The sequence below is a fragment of the Emydura macquarii genome, unplaced genomic scaffold, assembly GCF_026122565.2.
Source record: "Emydura macquarii macquarii isolate MOO-44397 ecotype Brisbane River unplaced genomic scaffold, CSIRO-AGI_Emac_v2 contig_1254, whole genome shotgun sequence".
Classification (NCBI taxonomy): Eukaryota; Metazoa; Chordata; order Testudines; family Chelidae; genus Emydura; species Emydura macquarii.
Window position 1 is genome coordinate 9,917,317 of NW_027131391.1, and position 25,279 is coordinate 9,942,595.

A 25,279-nucleotide genomic window follows, 5' to 3' on the forward strand; every position below is an offset into this window, starting at 1 on the left:
GCACTTCCGCGGGATCCGCGCGGGGCGGCGAGTCGGGAGCCGGTGAGAGCCCGGGGCAGCGGGGCGGGGAGGGCCGGGCGCGCGGAGCCCCTCCATCCGCAGTGCGGGTGGGGCGTCCAGGTCCGTGTGTCCGGCGGGGTGATGGGGAGCAGGTCCGTGTGTCCGGTGGGGGGCAGGGCGGGGCCGTGTGTCCGGTGGGGGGCGGTGAGGGGGCAGGTCCGTGTGTCCGGTAGGGGGCAGGGCGGGGCCGTGTGTCCGGTGGGGGGCAGGGCGGGGCGGTGAGGGGGGCAGGTCCGTGTGTCCGGTGGGGGGCGGGGCGGGGCGGTGAGGGGGCAGGTCCGTGTGTCCGGTTGGGGGGCGGGGCGGGGCGGTGAGGGGGCAGGTCCGTGTGTCCAGTTGGGGGCAGGGCGGGGCGGGGCGGTGAGGGGGCAGGTCCGTGTGTCCGGTTGGGGGCAGGGCGGTGAGGGGGGCAGGTCCGTGTGTCCGGTTGGGGGCAGGGCGGTGAGGGGGGCAGGTCCGTGTGTCCGGTTGGGGGCAGGGCGGTGAGGGGGGCAGGTCCGTGTGTCCGGTTGGGGGCAGGGCGGTGAGGGGGGCAGGTCCGTGTGTCCTGTTGGGGGCAGGGCGGTGAGGGGGGCAGGTCCGTGTGTCCGGTTGGGGGGCGGGGCGGTGAGGGGGCAGGTCCGTGTGTCCGGTTGGGGGCAGGGCGGTGAGGGGGGCAGGTCCGTGTGTCCGGTTGGGGGGCGGTGTGAGCCAGTGTGACAGGGCCCCTCTCCCCAGCTGTGTTTCGGGCCGGGTCCCCTTATGAGGTTGTGGGGCCCTGTGCTGGGGCAGCCTGTGCTCGCTGCCGCTCTCCCGTCCCCGGCACTGTGCCCGCGTTCGGCTCCGCGGGGCGGGGCATGGCCAGGCCAGGCCAGGCCTGCGCATGCTGCACAGAGGCTCTCCCAGGCTGGCCCCAGCCTCACGCCCATGGCCACTAGCAGGGGCCTGACCCCTGTACCCGTGTGCTCGGTCCCACACCAGGAGGAGGTACGGCCTGTGGGTTACCGTGGGACGGCCTGTGGGTTACCGTCTTGGTTCGGGGGGCTGCTGGCTGAGTGAACCCCCAGGGCAGAGACAAGGAGTGGGAGCCAGGTTGCGGTTCCCACCCCCACCCCCTGCGATGATGATTCAGATGATGATGATGATATCTGCAGCACCCACCAGTGTGCTGAGTTCTTTATGGGACAAACGGACGGACAAGGACCCCACCCCAAAGAGCTAACGATATCATGTTAGCTATGATGTGCCCAAGAGTTGGAGTAATGGATGTCAGGGAGCGGACGAGGCTCTCGCAGCAATTAGATCAAGCGGTTGGCTTGAATTTGTACATGCCTTGGTGGCTAGGTTAAATTTGGGGCTGTTTCTTGTTTGCAATGAGGCGGAGGGATTTGAATGAGGACAGGGCAATGGCTTGACAAGACACAGCTGGGAGGGTTTTCATGTGTAAGAGATGGCATGGAAAAGAGCACAGAGATGGCTGTGGGAAAAGCAGACACGCGAGGCATTGAAGCATTCTTGGGGCAGAGATATGATGGGATGAGGCTAGGTGGGCTAAGCAGATGAGGCAGAGTGATGGAGGGCCTCAGTGGTGAGCATGGGAGGTTTGACACTGAAATGGGGAGGCAGTGACGGGACTCAGGGATGTGGGCAGATTGCCTGAGGAATCTCATTTTAGCAGGTGCACTTTGAGGGGGTTGATGCTGATTTGAGGAGGCCAGAATTGAGATGGAGATGATCAGCACAAGAGTTGTAATGACTAGGATAGGGCAGGAGGGGTTGGGTTACCCTCCCGGTGGAATACTAGTGCTCTGACAGCAGCTCCAGTTTGTTCCAAAGGAACTGAGGGGCTTTCCTTTGGAGACAAGCTGGTTTTGTCTTCCTCCCCTGATCCACAGCCTGTGAAATAAGAAATGTCGTCTGACACAAGCAAGAAGAGGAAACCCAAGGTCATCCGCACCGATGGGGCACCGCAGGAGACCAAGCGGAGCAGGGCTGAGACTGACCAGGTAGGGTAGTATGGTTGTAAACCTGTGACAATTCTGCCTGCAGATCAGACGCTGGTAGAGCTGGCTGGAATGCTCTGCTCAGCTCAGTGCTTTGTTCTGGAAGCTCTTGACATCAGAAGAATATCACCCTGGACGTACACTGTGTTATAAGGCTGAGCTTTTCAAAAGCACTGAGTTGGCCTTACTCTACTCCTATTGAAGTCAATGGGAATTTTACCATTGGCTTTAATGAACCTGCTGCCAGTGGCAATGGCCAGTGGTCTGAGAAAAGAAGGCTTATGACACTGGGAGCCAGAGTTTGCACCTTGTGCTCTGAGAGTAATTTTATCGCCGTGTCTCATGATTGCCCTGGGCCCCAAAAAGGTCTTGGGGATGTTTAAAGAAGCCCTGAAAAGATTGAGGGGGGGATGGGTGTGGGTGACAACTAAACTGGAGCCTAGCACTAAACAACTGTCTTCCAACCTCTCTGCTAATTAAAAGAACTTCACTCTCTGCTCTTTTCCCTCTCTTGATTGTCCAACTAGTTCCAGTGCAGGATGGGAACTGATGCTGATTTCTTGTGACAGTGTAAGAGACAGGATAAACTTGCCAGACTTTTAGATCCCCTGTGGAGTTTGCCGCACCAGCAGTCAGTCAGATCTTCTTGCGATGCAGAAAGCTGCTTTAAACCTGGAATGGAGGGATTGTCAGGATGAGAGGTGCCACGATGCTGTTTGCACAGGGCCTTTTCAGAGAAGGGCAGGGGGATGAGTTGTAGGGTTAAGTGCCTCTCTCTCTTTCTGGCTTTTTGCAGGATGTGAAATATTACAGTGAAGAGGCGGAGGTGGAACTCCGCGATCCCAGCAAAGACTATGAACTCTACAAGCAAACATGCCAAGAGCTTCAGAGGCTCATGGCAGAAATCCAGGATCTGAAGAGCAAAGGCAGCAAAGACAGCGTAAGAAGAAGCCCCTAGAGTTCTTTCAGCTCAGCATTTTTAAATACTCTTTTGCTGCTCTAAGAAAGCAGAGGTTTGAAATCTGTGTGGCATCCTGGTGAGATGCACAAAGGGGGAAGGCATTTATTACAGTCTCAGCAGAACAGCTCAGGAGAGTGGTATGGGGACAGGAAGCCATTTACCAGGGAGTGAATCCAGCCCTGGTTATTAGTTACCCCGGCCTGCTGCCTGTTGGGGGCCCATGTGGAAAGAGTTGGTGGGTCTCATTCTAGTTCCTACTAGGCAAGTGTTCACAAAGCAAGGTGACTCTACTGACCTTTGTTAGAGAGTGAAGAGCCTGGAGATGGAATTTACCGCTTGCCCCGCTGGGATGGTCACATCAGATCAGAGTTGGAATATAGTTTGGGGAGAGCTCGCAGTGTGACTGCCCGTGCTGTGCCTGTTCTGTGGCTGTGTGGAGGACTTCAGCCAGGGCTGTCACTACGTCTCAGACAATCGAGAGATGGGTGCAAGTCATTGGCTGAAGTCTGTGCACCTTCAGGATAAGGTAGATCCACCTGGTAATAGTCAGGCTTGTTGGAAGATTAAACCAAAGTGTAAACACACTTGGCCTCTGAAAGGGTTAAATCCCAGGGAAGGAAGTCATGAAACCTGCATCCTGAGTGAGACCTGTATTAAGCCTATGAGGAATCTTGTGATTCTGACCCCTTCCCAGACTAAGGAATGAAAGTGGGGGGAAAACCTACATGTTTATTTCCAGGGAGCCTGGAAGTGTATGGAGCCCTGGGAGGTCCTAGAGATATTAACCAGTGTTTCTCCTTTGAGAATTGTCATAGATTCCAAGCCCAGAAGGGACCATTGTGATCATCCAGTCTCATCTCTTGTATTGCCCAGGCCAGAGAACTGCCCCAAAATAATTCCTAGAGCAGAGTTTTTCGAAAAACATCCAATATTGATTTAAAAAACGTCAGTGATCCACCCAAACCTTGGTCAGTTGTTCCAGTGGTTAATTACCCTCACTGTCAAAAAAGTACACCTTATTTCCAGTCTCTGCAGATCCCTGCTTGTTCTAGTGACAGTGCACCCTTGCTGTAACGCCCTTCACAATAGTGAACCGTGGGCTATAGCGGACCTCGCCCCTGGATCCCACCTCGAGTGGGCGGGGGCAGAGAGCTCCTCTGGCCCAGGGCCCTGGTGGCAGCTATACCGAACAGATGGTTTGGATCCGCAGGAATTGGTTATAGCGAGGGTGTACTGTATTTCCCCCACTCGCAGTAACAATCCACTCAAACAACAGTTACTAGTAAGTAAACGTCCTTTACCCCAGCTCTCCTTTCAACCCTTCAGGCTGGCGCGATAGAAGAGCGGCGGATCCAGAGCTGCATGCACTTCATGACCCTGAAGAAACTCAACCGCTTGGCTCATATTCGACTAAAGAAGGGGAGAGATCAAACCCATGAGGTACAGTGGAGGCCAGAGCCTGAAAGGGATATTACCTGGAATGGCAGAGGGGTTAAGGAGGCAGTATAATCCTTGCCTCTCAGGACTCTGGGGGGCAGGGAGGAGTGACTGTCTAGTACTTTAGTGCACACTGGGTTAGATCCCCTGGTCTCGGAGTTAGAGGCTTCCAGGGAAACTCCATTGCAGTGAAGCAGATACTCTAATAGCTGTAATGAATGACGAAGCAGCATCACACTCTTAATGTCGCAGCCATGACTTACCAGTCAAGAAGCTGCTATTGTTCTGATATGTAGCAGGGCTGAGAAGAAAATAGTGCCTAACTCTTGTATAGAACTTTGCCTTGCTAGATCTCAAAGCACTTTACAAAGGAAGTGAGTATCCCCCATTTACCTCCATGGTATGGGAGGGAGAAATGATGGGCCCCAGTTTACTCAGCAGAGCTGGTTATAGACCCCAGGGCTCTCAAGTACCAGTCTGTGCTGCACTGCATTTTCTTCCTCCTATTCTATCTGGAGATCCTGCTTGGAAGCGTCTGTGTCAGTACAATCAGATCACTCACAGCGAGGGGGAGAGAGACACAGTGATGGGTGTTTCAGAAAAACCTTTACTCGTGGTCTTATCTAGTTTTACTCACACACGGAGTGAGCTAAGAAGCTGTGTTGCTGCTGATCACTGCAGCCACTTCCCCAGAACATGGCATGGCCTGTCCCTTGCTCCTGCCGTGAAGTTTAAATACAATTCTTTTTTTATTTTTAATGTGGAGAATCAAGTTGCTTATTCAGATTCCAGATTTCTGTATGGATCAGAATCTTCTCTCTGGTTATTTCTAATGCACCATTACCATAGCACCAGTAATTGTCATCTTGATAGTATCTCACATCAAATTTGATTTGGTTCTCACCGCTCATGCCCTGATCTTCTCACTAATAATGAGCTCAAGACCATTTTATACAGGTTGGTGGTGGGGTGCCAGTCATGTCCATGATGTCTGCTGGGTTTCACTATCACCACCCCTTAAAATCTGCCATCTCCAAATGGCAGCCGTCTCTCTGGCCGTCTGTTGGGCACATTGCTCTATTAATTCTGGCTTTATCTGCACTGTGTCTTTTACGTTCATCTGATCACATTCTTCTTTCAGGCAAAGCAGAAAGTAGATGCCTATCACCTGCAACTCCAGAACCTGCTGTACGAGGTGATGCATCTGCAGAAGGAGATCACCAAATGCCTGGAGTTTAAGTGAGTGCAGCAAGGGAGGAGGAGGCTGGAACTTGGGTTGCACGTGGCAGAAGCAACGGGGCTTAGGGAGGATATGGTGCCGAGACTCACAACTGTCTAAGGACAGTTACTGTAGGATTGTGAGGATCTGGAATGCCACCATATTAGGCTGAGAATCTGGCATGTGATGTGGTATCCTGGAGGTTTCTAGGTGAATGGAAGGAGATGTTGATGCATAGGGAAGAGTCAGAAGGACATTCCGGATAAATACTGTGCGGTTTTTTATAGGGATCGTGCTGGTCTAAGGGAGTTTTCTTTGGATCAGCCTCTAAAATGGTTAACAGAACTGCTACAGTATAGTTATTCCAGAGCTGAGTCTTCCACAGTCAAGTCTCTGAGCTGTCCCTAGGCTGACTCCTCAGTAAGTTCCAGGACACACACCCGTGTGGGAAGACGTTGCCAATACCCAGGAAAGGCATGGTCCTGTTCAGATACAAACCAGATACTCAACAGGAACTGTTGCCATTTTGCTCTCCCGGACCATAGTAACTCATGTTGCAAAGTGGTCTCCAAACTGAGAAACAAACAGTGCATGCTGTTGTTGTGAGATCGCTGGTGATGGATCACCTTGCACGGGGATTCCCGAGACTGATCCCTCCTCCCACTCTGCAGGTCAAAACACGAGGAGATTGAGCTAGTGAGTGTGGATGAGTTTTACAAAGAGGCTCCTCCAGAAATCAGCAAGCCCGACATCACCCTCAACGAGCCCCACCAACAGACCCTGGCCCGCCTTGACTGGGAGCTGGAGCAGCGCAAAAGGTGAGCCAGCCGACCATCTGACCAGCATTCAGATCAGCTCTGTCTCTACCTGGCACCAAGCGTTTGCTGGTGTATATATCACAGCCCAGGGGCATGCTCTTTTAAAATAACTTTGTGTATTATACTTGTCAGTCACTAAATGAAACAGTAACAACAGCCGATGAAGTGGGTTTCTGCCCACAAAAGCTTATGCCCAGATACATTTGTTAGTCTTTAAGGTGCCACAGAACTCTCGCTGTTTTAGTAACAACAAAGCAACGCTACACAGTGAATTTACACTAGCTACAGAAGGACAAATGGCTGATCCCTTTGTACCATAGATGGGCCTGGCTCTCAGAACTGTTTCTACCACACAGTAGTTTCTAGTTTATTTCTAACAGTATCTTGATCCTGTTTCTCAGTTCAGGGAGCCTTCTTTCGTGTGACTAATTCAAGGGAGCCAGAGCTGGGCCCTGGTTTCTCTCCAGAGGAGCAGCATCCCTTGTTTCACTGGAGTAAGCTGTGAAGAGTGTAATTCTGCATTTTGAAAGCATCAGAACTTTCAGATGAGTGTGAGGGATGCCTAGCCAGCAACTCTAATTCCCATTCCCTCAAATTCAAAGGAAGGGGAGGTGTATGTTATGATGACTATAACTCTGACGTCGTTGATTCCGGCAGCCCCATGTAGAACCGGGCTTTTTAACTAGGGCCACTTGTCAGCATCAGTGACTCTGGTGGCTGGTTCTTGTAGCAAGGAGTGGGCTGTGGTGGCCGTGCATAGGTCTGAGCAGCTGTGCGTCTGTGTCCAGGAGACTGGCTGTGGAACTGGCGCGTGATCCTGCACTAGACGGGGGATTGCCTTAGGCTTTTTGGTGTGGTTGATCAGACAGCAAACCTTGATGGAAAGAAGAGATGCATGACGCTTGGCCTGGCATAAAGAACTCCTGGCAAGTCCATGGCTGTGAATTTGTGCTAATTGCGCACATTAGATGTACCACTGGGGGGAGCTGAGAGCATGCAATTCTTTGTCCGGTTTTTGTCCGTTGCTGCATTCCAAAGGGTTATTAACAGGGCCCCAGCCATCATCAATCCTAAATCATCAATCAATAGGTAACTTCAGGAGGAGCATCCTGCCAAAGGATTGCTTTAGTGTCCCATTAAAAATATCTGCACATTGGAAACTGTCTGAAAAGCAAAGAGCTGGGGTGAGATTTTCCCATAAAAGTGAATGGAAGTTGTGTGGTTAAATCACTAGTCACCTATGCAAATCCTAACCATAGTGCCTACAGTGTTCATGGTCTCTTTCTCCTTACATGGCAACTCTAATGTTGTGGGATGTAGTCTCTTGAACTAGCTTAAAAGTAGGTTTTATTTCTATAACTCTTCGGAATGGGAGCTCTGTGGTTTTTCCGTTTCTGCCGATATCCAGTCAGTCTCCCCCTCCCATGACACCCTGTGATATTTATGGCTGTGCTGTATATATAAAGCTGTAATCCTCAGTGAGGGTCTCTGTAAAGCTGGCATTGCGGGTTCCATGTTTGTCTTAGAAGTTCCATTTCAAACAGCCTCATCCTTTCTGTCCAAACTTGTTCCAAAGGAAAATCGGGTTTTTGACAAAACAGAATTTTTCACAAAAATGCTGGCTTTTCGTGGGAAACTTGGATTTGTTTTGGGTGAAAATCTGAAATATTTTGCTTCTGAAATGCCAGCGCGGTGTGTAATGGGAGTTGTCGTTTGGCTGCCTCATGCTTCCATTCTTCTGTAGGGGCCAGGCCCCCAGCTGGACTTCATCTGTCATGGTGCAAAGTGGCCCTGCAACTACTATGATGCAGCCCTCCCTCTTCAAGAGGAGAGATCGTGGTGCATCATGGGAGATGTAGTCCAATCAAGGAGCCTGAATAGAGCAGAATGGAAGCATCAGGCACCCAAACTACAACCCCCATTAGGCACTGCGGTGGCATTTCCAAAACAAAATATTTTAATTTTCAGGCATTCCATGTTTTGATGAGAAAAAAAATCACAGGGGGTAAGAACCATTTTCTGAGCAGCAATAATCCTCAGTTTGCAATTAAAAATGGGGTATTTTTTTCACCTTTTGGGCTCTGAGAGTCAAGAGGAAAGGATCTTTAGGCCAAATAAGTCCGTCAGTGATATGTGAAACCTCACTGTCTTCCAGGGATTTGCACAGCTATTGCTGATAGGCACTTAATAAAAATTAAAAAACAAAAATGCTTCTGACAACAGCACAAGATGGAAAAGACTCTCCTGTTGCTGTTTTGGCTCTGGGGGCTAATAGATGCAACAAATCAGAATGAATGTCCTTTGTTGCTAAAGTCAGCAGGTGAGACTCTGACACGGGAGTAGATCTGGTGAGTAAGGAGGAGACGTTCGTCTGTCATCACTTCTTAGAGTAGAGCAGCACTTGAAGTATGTTGCTGCGTTTACTAAATGGCACTTTTACTCTTCAGGCTTCTCAAGTAGCTTCTCCTCAGTTTTATTTTCATAAATTCCAAGGCCAGAAGGGACCAGCCAGTCTGAAATGAACTTTACCAGCCACTTTGGGCTGCTTCCACAGGCACTCGACTCTGAGAAGACCCGTGCAGAGATCCCACCTCTTAGCAGTTTCACACTCTCTTGAACTCTCTTCAGAGTTCTTTTCAACTTTCCTAGTTTTCCTGCTCTGCTAAGTTTCTTGCTGTCTGTCTTCCCTTTCCCTTGGGTTTTAATGAACTCTTCATTTATCACATCACTTCAGAGGTGACAGCAAGGTCAGATATTGACTGAGACAGGCTCTGAAGCTGACTTGAAAGCATAGACTGGCCAATCTCGGTTCAGAAGCCCCTGGCATGGAATCAGGAGGCCTGGGTCCTGAGGTTTAGAAATGCACCAACAGGAAGCAGGGATTCTGATCTGTGAACGTGTTACTGTAACTGCCTTTCTCTTCTGCAGGCTGGCACAGAAGTATAAGGAGTGTCTGGCCAACAAGGAGAAGATCCTGAAGGAGATAGAAGTGAAGAAGGAATATCTGAGCAGCCTCCAGCCCCGGCTTAACAGCATCATGCAGGTACTTCCTGGGCTTAATCCTACCCTCCTCTTTGCCTGGAGACTGGCTGCTTGCAGTGAGACGCTGTGTGTTCCTACTAGGTGGATCAGAGTCCTCTGTGCTGGCCTGGCTTGTGCTGCCCTGTAGCCCTCAGTTGTGGGAGGTGGAGCGCTTGGTGACAGGCTGGCTATATCCCCTAACAGGGACGTTCAGGGCACTGGGAGCATGGGGGTGAGGCTGTTTGGCAGTGTTGGAACTGCTCCCTGCTGCTTTTCCTGCACTTCCCAGCCCTCGTGGGGCGAGGGTTTCCTGTCGAAACTCATTGCTTGTGCGGAGGCCCCTGCCGAGGTGCTGGCAGAAGACTTGTTAAATGGGACCGTCCGTGGAGAGCAATCCGTGGCTTCATTCCCTTGCATCAGACTTGGCTGGGAAGAGCAGGAGAAGGATGTGGGTTCTCTTCCATCTGCAGAGCCAGTAGGCCTCTCGCTAAGGAGAGCTGAGCTTCCCTGTGGAGTCCATCAGAGTTACTCCTGCTGACTGCTGCCCAATGGGCCGTGTATGCCCCTGGCACGGGTGCCAGGTCTCCCGCTCTGCAGCAGAGAGTACAGACTGCTGAGCGACTGGGCAGTATGCAAACAATTCCAGTGCCAACAGTGTGTGTGTGATTGTGTCCCTCCAGGCTTCCCTCCCTGTCCAGGAGTATCTCTTCATGCCTTTCGACCAGGCGCACAAGCAGTACGAGACAGCTAGACACTTGCCACCACCTCTCTACGTTCTCTTTGTCCAAGCCAATGCCTATGGTCAAGCGTGTGGTGAGTATCAGTGGCAGAGGAGGAGCGTGCTAAGACAGCCTTTGTCTGTGTCATTGAAAGCTGTGATCTGAAGGGGAGCGGGGGAGTCCGTCCTTCATGGGGCCAAATTTCACAGCTGCCTGCAGAAAAACCTGCTGCTGTGAGACTCGCGGACGACTCTGCTTCATCCGATCCACTCTGCCTCCGCCGCTTCCATGTGCCCCTGCGTAGCTCCGCCCCTGCTGCCGCTCTCAGGGCCTGCCTGGGCACAGCCACAGCCGGGGAGCCAGCCTGAGGAAGCAGCATCATTTGAGAACCTAATTCCTTTGTTGCTGAATCCCTCTCCCCCTCCCCTGGAAGAATTGCTGTGAGAGCTTTTTTTCAAACCTCTGCCCCCTCCATCCCTGGTGCGCCCCACTCAAGGTCACCAGGGATTGTGGACACTGCACCAGTGCCGGCTTTAAAGCCAGCATCCTGGCTCAGATATGTGAACAGCCCGCGTGGGATGGGGGTAGCACTCCATACTTCTGTCTGTTGGGCTGCCGTGATCCAGGACTGTTCAGGAAGGGTGTGTCAAAGGCCGTGTCTGCGCTGGTGGGACAATGGCAGCACAACTCTGTGGGTGCAGCTATGCAGGCATAACCCTGTGGGAGATGCAGCTGACCTAATGGGTTTTCCATTGGGGCAGGAAACCAGCGCTGCAAGAATGGTAACTAGCTTGATGGAAGCATTCTTCTGTCAGCCTAGCTGTGTCTGTACTGGATATTTCACGCCCCAGAACGAGTATCTGTGTCGACCTACGTTTGAAGTGCAGACCAGGCCTTCCTGCTCACTGTGTATGGTGGGGGTCAGCTCCTGGAGACCATAATTCTTGTCAGGGAGACCTGGTCCAGGGCAGAGCCTTGACATTGACATGGCTTGGCTCGCGTGCAGTGAGGAGGTGATCCAACCCCGCAAGTCCTCTGTCAAAGCACATGGATGGGCAGCTCCCAGGCGAGCCCAGGCTAATGCCCTCTGCACTGACGGGAGCTCCGTGCGCTCCTGTAACTTCATCTGCCAGAGTTCAAGGGCCCCCTTCCCTGCCTGGCAAATTCGCTGTCGCTGAGGCCTGTTCAACTGCCATCTGCCTCTCCACACACACAGCAACGGGCTAGCACTTCTTTTCCTCCCTCTCCCTCCTTCCTGTCCTTTTACTGGCCCACCCCATTAGCTAACATGAAACTCTCCTCCCAGTCCTTAGGCAGGGGGACCGTACCTTTCCTTTCTTGTGTCTGAGACCTGCCAGAAGCCCCCTTGGCATCAGAAGGTTATTTGTAAAATAACCAAATCCCCATCCCAGGTAGAGCTTCCTAGAGCCCAGCAGGGCACATTGTGGATCCCCAGCGTATCCTCAGTGGCCCTCTCTGTGCAGATCTAATGCTCTGTGCAGTGCTTGGATACTCTGGTGATGAGCACCCTGGAAAACCCTGAATCAATCCCACAGCTGAGCTCCTGGGGCTGAGACTAATTAGGGATTGCCAGACTAGATTGGACCTGAGGCCCATCTAGCCCTGTCTCCAAGAGTGGCCAGCACCAGATGCTTCCGAGGAAGGTGTAAGAACCCTGCAGTAGCAGATGTGGGATAATGTGCCTCCATATTAGGTCTCATTCGGCTCTCAAATAGTTATGTCCTGAAGCACCCGATGTCATCATTCATGTAACTGGTGATTCTTGTTACCCATGTACATGCCCCGTCCTTTTTTTGACTCTTGCCGAGTTCTTGGCCTCAACGACTTCCAGTGGCAATGAGTTCCACAGTCTGATAAAATGTTGTGTGGAAAAGAATGTCCTTTTGATCAGTTTTGAATTGTTCTTTCTACTTACTCATTTGAACTGCTGACATGCAGAGATGTGCATCCCAAACGCTTCTGGCCAGCTTTCATCTCCAGCTCCTCTTTTTTCTTGCAATGGCTCATTTTGAGCTCTTCAGCCCAGATGCACTTACCTGCTGCAGCAATGAGCCTGTTGCATTGCACAAAATCCAGTTACAGCAGGATCACAACCCAGCTGGTGTTTTGCCCTGGTGTAGGGGATACCTACATTTTGGGAACAGGGCTTATCGATGGGGGGTAATGTACTTGATGAAGTAAAACCTTTAACCATGTGAAACAATAATCGGAGTGGGAAATTTGTGCTCCCCCTCACACCACGATGTCACTTGAGTGTCTGTGTCATTCCTGCTGGTGCACCTGTGGAGAGGCGCAGAGCATTGTTTGGGAGGCTGATCTCACCACAACTACAAACAAAATGTCCTGCATCTCAGCAGCACAGTTTGTGATGCTGCAGATTCAGATCAGCTGCCCACCAGGCCCTGAATCTCCCTTTATGAGTGGGGAAGAGGCTACAGAAGTAACTTGACGAGCTCTTTGGCATCCTTGCTTCCAAGCTCGATGCCTCTCCATAGCCTTCCCGTCGAGTGTCCCACCTCGAGAGATGCTGAATGGCCCTTTGCCTTCCACAGATAAGAAGCTGGCCGTGGCAATTGAAGGGAGTGTGGAAGAAGCCAAAGCCCTCTACAAGCCACCAGAGGACTCCCAAGGTAGGTTTCGGCTTGGTGTCCCAGTCTGGGAGCTGGAAGCTGATAAAGGTGGGATGGTGGCGAAAGGATCTGAGGAGCAAAGCAGTTCCTTGGCCGGGCTGACACAGCTCTGTAGCTCATACTGTGCAGTGACTGCTTAAACAGCCGTAGCACCTCCACCACACCCGACTCCCCCTCCCGGAGAGACCAGCTGAAAGCAGGAGGGGTCCAGCGCGGACGACTGTTAGCAAGAGTCCCTCCGGCATGGGGGATCTCAATAACGTAGGGCTGGAAAAGGACCAAAAGGCAGGTAATGTGTCGAGGGCTCAGCTCTGCTAAGTGCCCGTTTGTGTTTCACCAGTGTCTCCCCAGGCAGGGCTGGTGCTTCTAGGAATAACACTGCAATGCAGGGACAGTGGGTCCTTGGTGCATGTGGTGCCAGGGTGCCTCCCTCCCACTGCGCTGTTTGGAGAGTGTCTCATGGCTTCCTTTGCATGGCTCTTGCTTATCCCTCTCTTTGAACATGCAGATGACGAGAGCGATTCCGATGCCGAAGAGGAGCAGACGACGGTAAGGGACTAGCACGGCGGCAGTATTGCCATTCTGGGGCATGCTCTAACATCGCCTCGCGTGGGCGAGCCTGCTTCTGGGTCTGCCAGCGCAGTGTTGGATAGAGCTGGGGGGCGGGGGGACCGAGTGTGGTTGGGGGTTCTCTTCCTTGCTCTGCCACTGATCTGACATGTGACCTTGAGCAAGTCAGTTCTCTGCACCTCAACACGCCCATCTGTAAAACAGGAACAACGATGCCTCCTGTCACTGATCACAGAGTCTGCTCTATGCCCAGCGAGCAACCAGTCCCTAGAGAGTGACCCCTTTAATGTGCCACCACTACCCCAAACTGGGCCTTTAGGCACCAGCAGTCCCTGTCTCTTTCCGTGGCTTCCTGCAGCAAATCCGGCCAAGACAGACTCCTGCATGAGGGTTATCCTGGACTCTAGAGTATTTGCAAGGATGCCAGGCAGCCTTTCCAAAAGAAGGAAACAATTTATTAGGCACCTGGCCTGCAGAATCAGGAAGTCCTTTGGTTAGCCTGGGGGTGTGCGTGTGGATTGTTTTAAATCAAGGCGATGTAAATCCACACTGTGGGCTTGTCTTCACTTACCTCCGAGATTCGGCGGCAGTCGACCGGAGTTACACAAACTACGCACAAAACTTGTGTAACTCCCGTCGACTTCTCTTCAGCGCGCCATCTTCACTGCACTGCGCCAACAGGAACCGCATTCCCGACGACGCAGCGCTATGCCACTTGAGAAGGTGGTCTTAATACGTCGATTTCTGGATCGACTGAGCAGGTCTTCAGTGACCGCTCAGTTGATCTAGATAAGTCGATCTAACAGCGATGAATTTGCCGCCGTCAGTGAAGACGTAGCCTGTGAACCATGATTTAAATCGCTAAGAGGAAAACCTCATTTACATCACTGATTGTAATCAGCTTTTCCATTTGTACTTCAGTGATTTTATAAAGAAAGATACAATTTCATTGGTTCATATAACCATTAAAATATGTTGATTTACAACTAAATAGAGCCTTTACACTAGATTTTGTATATCTTTTTGCTACCTAGGGGGATAAACTAACTATATAAATTTATTAAAGTAATTATATATCTTAATATTTTCAGATTATTATTACATTTTAGTATGGTAGAAAATGGTGAATGGTATATTGCTTATTTACTAGTTTTGGCTCATGATTTGTGTCAAGCTGCATTAGGATGGTAACCAGTATTTAATTAAACACACAAAACAGTATTTATAAGATTTATTTTTATTAAACAAACCAACCTTTCAGTGTTTTGGATACATAAACTTCTCTTATCAAAACATGTTTCACATTTACAACTAAACAGGGATTAACTTTAGTCAATTAAATTAGTCAAACTGTAGTCAATTAAATGTAGAATTAAACTGATTATTTCAGGTCAGCCTGGGAAAATTTTCAAATAAGCTCCAGTCACTTTCACATAGGCACAAGTTCCTACTCACTTATTAAATCTCATGAAAATAAGACAGTTTCCTATGTCACTTGGGCTGTCCTTCAGACTTTTAAAACTAATGGATTTCACTTCTCATTTTTGTTCATTACTTTAAAAAAAAAAACAAAAAAAAAACTTACTATCATTTGAATAACAAAATAAAAACCATCTGATTTAAATACTATCTGATTCTAAAAAACCAAGAAAAACATTAAAAAAAATTTTTATCTGCCCTGGCGAGTATCCTAATCTTTGCTTCTCGCACCAGCGCTGCTTATCTGTCCCTTTCTCCTTAGACCCCAGTGTGTGTGGCCTGGTCTACCCTGCCGGTGAAATTCAGCGGCAGTCGACGGGAGTTATACAAGCTACACAGAGTAGTTTGCATAACTCCTGTCGACTTCCAAACTTCCCCTTAGTGCGCCGTCTCCACTGCACTGCGCCGATGGAAAATGCGTTCCTGCTGACGCAGCGCTACGCTTTTTGGGGAAGTGGTTTTATTAGATCGACTTCCAGATCAATTGAGTGTGTCTTCACTGCTGCACAATCGATCCGATAAATCTATCGCCCCTTCAGTGTGTACATAGCCTGAGTGGGTCTGTCTGTCTCTCCAAAGGCCAGCTCTTAACCCAGTCATCTGACACCTTTCCCCTTTGTTCTCCAGCTTGAGGTCTTTGTTCGGCCCTTCCCTGTGGAGGGGGGAGGAGAATCGTGGCTGTTGGTTGCTAGGTGTGAATATCCTGCCCATTGGGGTTCCCATTGCCTTTCTGGATCCTTCATTGATATGGGTCAGTTTCAGCCAGTCCCAAACAACCCATTCACACCCCAGACAGCTAGGTGACCTAACACCTCATATCCCCGCCTGTGCCCCAAGAGCATCTTTTTAACCCTTTATACTCCATGCATAGCAATGCAAAGCACAGGGGGAAACTGAGGCACCCATAGGAATAATCAACATATTACCAAACTTCTCCCTTAGTCACAGCTCCCCAGAAGGGAATGCGAGGGTTAATGTCTGCAGAGCCTTTTAACGGCTCTGTTTTCAAAGGCCGTGGTGGCTGAGCCACCAAACTGCCTTAAGTGCCTTTGAAAATCCCATCCTAGGACGGGGCTGTGTGTGTGCCAAGCATTGCTCATAGGTGGCTCTGGCGGGGCTCAGGGCTCAGTGCTGCAGGAGAAGGTGCACACGGGGTAGGGGCAGTCAGGCATGCAGATGATATCAGAGAGAGGACTCAGCACATCTTGAGATCTGACCCCAATTGCCTTTTCTGGACTTGGCAAGTCACAGCTCTGTGCCTCAGTCTCCCCGTCTGTAAATTCCCTACCCAGCACCTGGATGCTACATGGAGTAGTTCTAACTAACGTACGGGGTAAGCACAAAGCATTGTTGTGCTTGTCCCATTTGCCAGTGCAGAGCATATCGCCAGGGACAAGGAGGGGTGTGGGTGGAAAGCGTGTGCTGTGTTTTCAGGTGCTGTGATTCTGCTCTCCCCTGCTGCAGAAGCGTCGCCGCCCCACGCTGGGGGTGCAGCTGGACGACAAGCGCAAGGAGATGCTGAAGAGACACCCACTGTCTGTTACCATAGACCTCAAGTGCAAAGGTATGAGGGCCTGAGTCAGGTTCTGATCTCAGCGTAAATCCGTTGACTTCAGCTGAGCCACTGGATTTACGCCAGCGCCCGTAAGATCAGAATGCGGCCCCAAGAGTTGAGTGTCAAAGATCCGCCTTTCCACGTAGCTGGGGGATGTGTCACACAAGAGGTGCCCCTCTTCCCCCCACACCCTGCATCAGTTCTTGGTGACCCTCTGGAATTCCCGAGCTGTGGGATTGGTGGTGTTGCCAAAGCAGCTGTGCTGCAGAGAGAAATGTGCCTGGCTTCCCACTGTGTGGTATTCTCATGCCCTCTGTACGGGCCAGGGCGTTTGTTCCTCACTCGTCCCTCTTCTGTTCTGTTCTCCTCGCTGCTCTCGGGCACAGAGAGATCCGAGTTTTATCTGTTGCCTCGGAACATAGAACTGTTGGGGCAAAACTCAAGGCCCTCAGGCTCTGCCCCTTGGCCTCTGCGCTCCCAGACTCCCGTGGAAACGCTCGGCTCTGCCTCCTCCAACAGAGACTCCTTTGCATGAGCGTGGCTCCCTGCGATGCCAGAATTTGGGAGCTTCCGCCACCCTGGGTTACTCTCCCATTTGCCAGGACCACCTCTTGGGAGCCTCGCCCTGCAGTTGGGACACCCTAGCACAGGACAGCGGATGTGCTGGCGCAGGCATTTCAAAGGGCTCGTCTGTGCCATTTCCAGACATGGCAGTGCTTGTCCTGTTGGCCAGGGCGGGGCCACGTGTTGTGGGATTCCCCAGTAGCAGTTTGTGGATTTTATCCCGTCCCACCAGCCAAGCAGGATCAGGCTGTGTCAGCACTTGATGGGAAAGCTCCAAGGAAAAGGGGTGCCGGTAGTTCAGCAAGGGGTGCGCTTGGCTTTGAGTCAGTATTGGTCCAGTGCTCTGGTCTTAGGCCAGGGGACCAGACAGTCTTTCAGAAGAGACCTAGAACCAAAGCGTGGCCCACCCCTGCTTGTTCAGGACCCCAGCACATCTAGTTTGAGAAGGGGTGTTAACCCCAGTGGCCTAGCCAGATCCTAGGGTGGGTTATTGCATGCTGCCTCCCAGAACTCCCCCTGCACGTCAGTTCACCTGGGTCACTGCCTCCCTTATCTTTCTAGCTTAGATTTGTACATGGTTCTCTCCCATTTGGTGTCAGCGTCTAACTCTGGCCAGTCAGAGCCAGCAGCCACACAAACCAGTGAAAGCATTCATGGGGTTCTGCTCCTATTGATTGTCGTCTTCCTTTCTTCTCTGCCCTGCTCCTTCATCCCCACAAATCACTTTTCTTCCCCATGCCCATCACCGATGTCTCTGCGCAGACGATAGCGTGCTCCACCTCATCTTCTTCTACCTGATGAACCTCAATGTCATGACTGTGAAAACCAAGGTGACCACTGCTGCAGAGATGACCACCCCCATCAGCGCTGGGTAAGCCAGTCAAGGCTGATTTTGTTCCCAGTCCCTGCGTTGGGGTTGGAATTTGTCTGGCACTGATCTCTCACCGCAGAAGAGCTGCTGGCTCCAAGTGACAGAGCTTGAATGGCTTTGAGCACAGCAGAGCGGTTAGCAGGGCTTCTCTTCCCTGACCTCTAAAGAGCAGCGTCGGGCCGAGAGGGGAGAGCTGTTGTGAGAGACCCTTCCCCTGCTTCCATGTTACCAGCTGCTTTCAGCTGAAAAGCTGCCTGCGTTTCTCCTTCTGCCTCGGCTTGGGCAGCCCACGAGCCTTTATCTCTGCGGGCCTGGGTCAGGCAGAGGGGGATGAGGCTTCCAGCAGGGAGAGCTGTAGATGTCGCATTGCTCGTGCAGCGACCTTCCCTTCAGCAAGGGGGCCCCGTCCCACGCCCCCCTGTCGGCCAGCTGCCATGGTGACGCACTCGGCTCCAATCCTGGGGGGGGGACTGAGTTGTTGTTACAGAGACAGAACCCTTCTCTAATCTGCAGTGAGACAGAGAGATCAGGGGAAAGGGAGATGGTCATGTGGGTTTGCTCGCTGGGAAAATAACCGGCATGTGTTGGAGTGAAATCTTCTCCCCTTGGCGTGCCGAATGTGTCTGCTGCCGCAGCCAGCGGGCCCGGATCAATAAGTTCGCGTCCAGGCAGAGGAGGAGCTGGGCATCTCATCTGCTTGTCGCATTTAATTACCATCTTGCAGATGAATAGTTTCTTCCCTTCCCCACGCCTGTGTCTGGCTCTCTCCTCCACCTTCTTGCTGTGTGGCTCACCTGGCAGTGGGTAATGCCCCGTCTCCAGCACGCCCAGACCCATCCTAGTCTGATCAATGGGAGAACTGGGCTGAAACTGCAGCTGCAGAAACCTGCCCTGGACATGAATTCAGCAGAAAATGCCCAGTGCAGAAGGAGCTCCGGGGTGAGACGGGAAGTGGGGGCTGCTTGTCTGGGCACCTCGTAGCGTGCGCTTCCTCAGGGCAGTGGACAGGTCTCCTCGCTCGGAGAGTGTCCTCCATGGCACTGCCCCCTTGCCAGCCATGTGTGGGGAGGAGGGGTGCCCCCCTTCGCTGGCCGGTGTGTGTGGGGGTGGGGTTTGCTGCGTGGTGGTGCTCCCCATCACTGGCTCGGGGGGATGGCAGTGCTCACACACAGCAGGGCCCCCCCCCGCTGGCCAGTGTGTGTGTGGGGGGAGGAGGGCGGGGGCTCACTTCCTTCTCCCCGCTAGCCTGAGAGATGCGTTCCTGTGCGGCAAACACTTCCTCTGCTGGAGTTGCAGTTGGCACCGGGCTGCCTGCAACTCTCCCAGCTGGGTCCTTTGTCCCATGCAGCTGGCCCTCGCCAGCTTGCCCCCCATCCCAGCGCCCCATGTGCTTTGCAGCAAGTCTCTGTTCTGCAGCAGCAGCCTTAGACCCCTGGGGCATGGTGCAGGTTCTGTGGCGAGTGCAGACACCTTGAAAACGAAGGTTTCCATTGCACGAAATGTGACCGTGCCTGGGGTGATCAGCCAGCTGCACCTCTTGTCTGCTGGGTGATCCGCAGCCGGTTATTTTACACCGACCCTGCAGTTTGTTTTCAAGAGGCCACAGATTGCCCGTCGTTCGGTTTCCGAGTCACCCATTCGGAGGGCTTGACATAGCTCAACCCTCTCAGCTGTGGTTCCAGGCTCCCACAAACTCAGCACATCAGACCGTTGGGTTACACTCAGGTCGTGTTTTCCAAGTCAGCTACAGCCAGGCGGGGGCAGACAGCTTCCAGGAAAAGGAGATTCAGTGGGTGAAATCTGTGGCTGTGGGGCCCTGTTTGTGATGCGCTTCGTCCATGGCCAGGAAACTCTGCTCTTAATGGTCCCTAAGCACTGGCATTTTGGAAACTGGCTAACTGTGGCCTCCCCTCCCCCCAGAGACCTGCTGTCCCCAGGCTCCCTTCTGAACTGCCTGTATCCTGGCGATCACGGGAAGAGAACTCCAAATCCAGCCAACCAGTTCCAGTTTGATAAAGTCGGGTGAGTCGGCTGCACGGCAGTTTGTCCTGTCCAGCACCAGCAGGCAGGGCAGCGTAGAGCAGGATACCGGGGTGCTCGTGCCTTTCCCATCACGGTGTGGGAGCCGGAAGGGCTTATCCCTCCAGTGTGCGCTGGGGTGCAGCTTTCTCTATATGGCAGTACCCTCCAGTAAGGACAGGGCTGCTTCTTCCAGACCGGCTGGGCAAGGTGGTGGCTCGTACGTAATGGAAGTCTTGTTTAGCTGGGAAAAGAATGTGGATACCTGGAGTTCGGGACGCAAATGCCTGCCCGATTGGTTGTGCGTGGCTGCATCAGGAGCCCCCAGAGTCGTACTGTTGGTTGGGGGAGCAGGGGGGTGGGGGAGGCTGCCGATGGAGATGGTCCGTCTGCTGGTCTGGTTCACACGCACCGGAGGGGAAACCCCCTCTCCATCCTACGTGGCACTGTGATATTTTCCTCTTGTCTCCTTAGCATCCTGACCCTGAATGATTATGTGGCGGAGCTGGGGCACCCCTACGTGTGGGTGCAGAAGCTGGGTGGTCTGCATTTCCCCAAAGATCAGCCTCAGGTATGGCAGAGGCATGCCGCTGGCAAGCAAAGGCCTAGTGATGGAAGGTGTTTCCTGAGGCCCTGCCAGGCTGTTGTCACCCCTGGGTCTCTCACTTGGGGTCTCAAGCCGTCGGCTGCCGTTCTTCTAAGCTCCAAAGCCCTGGTGCAGCCAGTGCTGGTGGCCGCGGCTGTGTCGCATGGCAGTCGTTCCTGAGCCCAGGGGTCTGGCCTCGCCTTTAGGGCTGAATTGGGGGGGCCAGGCTGGTATTTCCACAGTCCGGCTCTGCCATGGCCCAGCCTTGTTAGGTTGGTGAGAGCTAAATCTAGCTCCACTTCCCAGTGCGCGATACTGCCCTGCAGGCGGACGAGACAGAGGGGGCTGGGCCTGTCCCAGGGAGTCAGCCGAGCTGCATTTCAAGCCTTTGCTCCCAGAGGGAAACGTATTTTCCCAGGGTGCCTTGTACCGTGGAATGCTACGGTCAAAGGACTCCAGTACAACTGGCTGTCGGCCCCTGCTCGTGGGGGAGGAGGGAAATCCAGGCTCCGTCGATCACAGCCCTTCCTGTCTGCAGCACACGGTGAGCGCCGATAACTCGCTGAGTGCCAGCCACATGGAGATGACTATGAAGCTGCTCAGGACGAGGCTGCAGTCCCGCCTGGCTCTCCACAAGCAGTTTGCTTCACTTGGTAAGGACCCCACATCCTCCCAGCGGACTCCCTCCTCCCTGAGCATAGGGCATTGGCCCTCGGAGGGACCACACATGCTCCCTCGTCCTCCCTGCAGACAAAGTGCGCGGGTCCTGCTTTCAGAGCAGGAGAGCACGACTGGTCCTGGCAGCGATTGTCTCTGACCCTCCCTGTTGTGGAGCTGTGCTCGCAATGGCCCTGTGAGTCTCTCCCGACGGCCAGATGAAAAGGCCCGCATGCCCCATGGAAGATGGGTCTGACTGGCCAGTGCTGCATGTTCCACCTGGCTGCGGAAACTCCAGCTGTTCTTTCTGCCTTTGGCACTGTCACCCGCCGGGAAGGCTCTGCAGACAGGGAGGAGCTGGCAGTTTTACTGCTAATGCATCAGGCAGGCTTTGCTCCCCCTCGGTCTCCCCCCGGTAGCTGGGCTGGATCCTGTGGGCTGCTTTTGCTCTGCCCTCTAACACCAGGCTGGGACAGTTCGACACATGGAGGGAGCTGAACCGCTCGCAGCACGGCCTGCACTATGCTGAAGTTTCCCCCGTCCACGTGCAGACCTGCCCCAACGCCGCCCAGCCTAGGGGCTCTGGTGGGATCACGGCACAGGTTGGCGAGGTTCAGATGTGCTCAGCGCACCCCTCTAGTCAGTGTCTATGGACATCAACCGAAATTAGAGAGGCCCCTGGCCTTCAATTTTGAATTCACCTGAGCTGCTACTGACCCCCATTCTGTCTCGGTCGTCCCAGACAACGTTAGTGGGGCTGGATCCTGCCTGTGGGTTTTCCGTGCTGTTCAGCCGGCTTTGTCGTTGGTTTCAGAGCATGGCATCGTGCCAGTCTCCAGTGAGTGCCAGCATCTCTTCCCTTCCAAGGTCGTGTCGCGCTTGGTGAAGTGGGCCGCGCTTCCCTATGAGGATTACCTGGTAGGTGCAGCACTGGAGCAAGGGACCGGCTCCACTCCTTGCAGACGCAGAGCAGTAACCCGGCGCGTCACCGTGCTCGGCGCCCGCGCTGCAGGGCCAAGCACACGGTTTTGTTTATCCCCCTTCCCGGCCGTCTCCCCTGCAGGAGCTGTCCTACACTAAAGACGTCGTGGAGGCTGGCTTGGCTGAAGACACTCACCTCTATTACATGGCGCTGGTGGAAAGAGGGACAGGTGGGTGCGTTTCCCCCTCCTCCAGTCTCAGGCTCCCAGGGCGAGCCACGTGTGGCCTCCTTTGTCCCCTCAGACGCAGTCAGAGCATCCTGGTTCCGGCTGTTCTGCGGTGGGATCTGCGCCCCACAAGGCCGGAGGAGGCACTAGCACATGCTGATTGTCCTCGACAGGCTGAGACATCACTGAGTGTCTAGGCATCCGGAGGCGCATGCGCTTGACGTGCAGCCAGCCGGGGGGTTGCGAGTGTTGTCCCCACGACATCGGTACTGAGGGGACTGAGACAGGCACTTCTAATGGGGATCGTGCTCAGTGCGGGAGCTCCGGGTGGCTGTAGACTGAGTGTGGTGAGAGGAAGAATCTCGCAGGCCGAGGGACGAGAGGCGCTGTCTGGCTGTAGCGACTGCTTCAGTGCTTCTCCTCGCGGTCGGAAGGACGGACAGAGCTGCCGTCCGTGCTGGGGTGTTGGGCCCACTCCCCTCGAAGGGCTGGAGAGGGGAAACATCTGGAGCAGGTGTTAGCAGCTTTCAGGACACTCTAAATTGGTGGGTCTCAGTCTTTGGGGACAGCTGTCCCCTGGTATTGGACTGGACCCGTTCTTCCTCCTGTCAGTGACTGGCGTGGGCCCTTCCAGGCTTTGCCTTGGGCCAGTGCACAGCTTCAGTCTGCCACCTGGGAGCCAGGCAAGCTAGCGTCCCTCCTCCCTGACTCGGCCTGCACCCTGGCTCTCCCATAAGAGACTGCCTTGCTTTCCATCGGTGCCTCCAGGACATGCGCCCATGCAGTCACTCTGCAGAATGCCCTGGTGCTCTCTGTCAGTAGCTGGCTGGGAAAGACAGTCTGGCCCAGGCCGTCAGCCTACAGAGTCAGAAAAGCAGATCCGCTGCGCCGGAAACAAGCCAAACTGGATGAGAGGGGCAGGGAGCTTCCCATTGGCTTGAGAGCTGGAGCCCGAGAGAGCCGTGCAGGGGCCGTGTGCTTCCCCGAGGAGCGGGGAGGTTCATAGGTGGTGTGTGATCCTAGAACTCTTCCTTCCACGTCTAGCCAAGCTCCAGGCAGCTGTTGTGCTGAACCCGGGCTACTCCTCCATGCCACCCATCGTTAGCCTGTGTCTGACCTGGAAAGGGGAGAAAACCAATAGCAATGACGACAACATTCGGGTAAGCTGCGGGGAGCGGGAAGAGGGGTCAGGGAACGATGCGGCTTGGAGGAGTCCTCTCTCACTGGGTCAGAGCTGGTGTGGTTTGCAACGCCAGGGCCGCTGCTGTGTGCTGGCCGCTCGCTGGCCGTGGAGGGCGCTGGTCTCAGGGCAGTGCCTAGGGACTGGTGGGCACAGTGTAATCAGCAGGTTCGGCAGAGGCCAGGGGTGAATGGACTGTGGAGTCTGAACTCCGCTCTCGCCTTTTGGAGGTGGCCTGGCTGAAGCACATGGGTAGAAACGGTGCCAGCCTGCGGGGGGATAAACAGACAGGCCTTGGGTTCCCAGGGCGTGTCGAGCCAGCCCCTCTCACCACAACTACCTGCTTCAAGAGGGAGGTTCCTGCAGCAGCTCGGGGTCCCTGGAGCTGACAACGTCCGTAACGTAGGCAGGGGAGAGTAACAAGTGATTATCTGGCCAGAGTTCCCTGCGGGACTGACCCAACCCACTGGCTCTTGCAGGCCATGGAGAGTGAGGTCAACGTGTGCTACAGGGAGCTCTGCGGGCCACGGCCTGGCTACCAGCTGCTAACCAATCAGCTGCAGCGCTTGTGCGTCGTGCTGGACGTCTACCTGGAAACCGAGTCCCACGACACCAGTGTGGAAGGGCCCAAGGAGTTCCCCCAGGAGAAGATGTGCCTGCGTCTGGTCAGGTAAGGGCCCTGCCCGTTGCCAGGAGGCCTTCAGGAGGGGCAGAGGGCTGCCTGGATCAGCAGTCCAGATGCACACAGGGACCAGACGTAGCTCTCTGGCCAGCATGACGCCATGGGGGAGACGCCAGGGAGGTAAATGATTAATATGAAGTGAATCAAAGGCTGTCTAATGAGGTGGTTTAGAGAGCTGCACTGTTGCCTTGAGTGTGCAGCTCTGCAGACGCCTCCCTCCTAGCACTCGGAGCATCTCAGTGTGCTGGTAGCTGCCCCCTGCTCTCTGCCATGGTACAGCATAGACGGCAGCTGCTCCTTGGCCAGGAGTCTGCCATGGGCTCATCCACACCTGCCGGCCTGGCCCCATGGCCTTACACTGTGCGTCCCATCGTCTGTCCTGCACCAAGGCCGAAGCTTCCCCCCAGCTGGGGGGTCTCCTGCTGAATCCACCACACACCTCACGCTGACAAGCAGGTTCTCCTGCGCTGGCAGGTGCCTCTCGCCTTTCGTCCCTTTCTCCGTGCACTGGACTGACGCTCACCAATCGCCATCGCTGGGCAAGTCCCCCATCTAGCGCTGCGGTCCCAGTCTCAGTCCCAGCCTCCACCCGAGCCCTCTCCCACTGCACCGTCCTGCCCTGCCCTGCAGATCCCTGGCCAGCACCTGCCGTTGAGCCAAGGTGGCCTGGCAGTTTTGCACTGGGGCAAATGGCCCTTGGAAGGAGGCTGTGAAGCTCCATGCAGCAGTGACTCCAAATGGGGTGTTTCCACTGCCCCCCAGTCAGGAGATCCCCCTCACCGAAAGGCCTGGGACATGCGGCATCCTAACCTCCCCGTTCCCGCCTTTTCCCTTCCAGGGGGCCCAGCCGGATGAAACCGTTCAAGTACAACCATCCTCAGGGGTTCTTCAGTCACCGCTGACTCCGTCCCCGGGAATTCTCCTGCTTCCAACCGCTCTCCTCCCCCAGCACCCGACTCTCCCTGCGACCGTTACTCGCAGCTGCTCGGGGGGCAGCCTCGTCCCCGCAGGAGCCCTGTCCGGCCCCTCCACGCAGCGCACTCATTCTGCTGTCTTGTTGGCAGGGGTTTTCAAACATATTAAATTCTAGATGGAGACAA

At 53.8% G+C, this 25,279-nt stretch overlaps 1 protein-coding gene across 2 annotated transcripts; it reads left to right on the plus strand.

Moving 5' to 3' along the window:
• THOC5 (THO complex subunit 5) lies at window positions 1–25,279 on the plus strand. 2 transcript variants are annotated; one of them, XM_067550251.1, is made up of 20 exons: window positions 1–42; window positions 1,935–2,045; window positions 2,839–2,982; window positions 4,330–4,443; window positions 5,582–5,679; window positions 6,331–6,477; window positions 9,406–9,520; window positions 10,179–10,311; window positions 12,791–12,868; window positions 13,377–13,417; window positions 16,382–16,481; window positions 17,799–17,907; window positions 19,828–19,929; window positions 20,401–20,497; window positions 21,051–21,165; window positions 21,984–22,087; window positions 22,233–22,320; window positions 23,362–23,477; window positions 23,977–24,167; window positions 25,018–25,279. In XM_067550251.1, exons 2-20 carry the CDS (start codon window positions 1,950–1,952, stop codon window positions 25,079–25,081), a joined length of 2,052 nt encoding a protein of 683 aa, XP_067406352.1. In that variant the 5' UTR covers window positions 1–42; window positions 1,935–1,949; the 3' UTR covers window positions 25,082–25,279. The 2 variants fall into 2 exon arrangements, with proteins under 2 accessions (XP_067406352.1, XP_067406353.1); XM_067550252.1 differs by lacking the exon at window positions 1–42 and adding an exon at window positions 87–152.

What these genes read in the sequence shown, in the direction of transcription:
- THOC5 (XM_067550251.1), top strand. Translation starts at nt 1,950, where the DNA reads ATGTCGTCTGACACAAGCAAGAAGAGGAAACCCAAGGTCATCCGCACC. An exon ending in CATAGACCTCAAGTGCAAAG is followed by an intron (nt 16,482 to 17,798) that starts GTATGAGGGCCT and finishes GTCTCTGCGCAG; the next exon opens with ACGATAGCGTGCTCCACCTC. An exon ending in CAAGCAGTTTGCTTCACTTG is followed by an intron (nt 21,166 to 21,983) that starts GTAAGGACCCCA and finishes CGTTGGTTTCAG; the next exon opens with AGCATGGCATCGTGCCAGTC.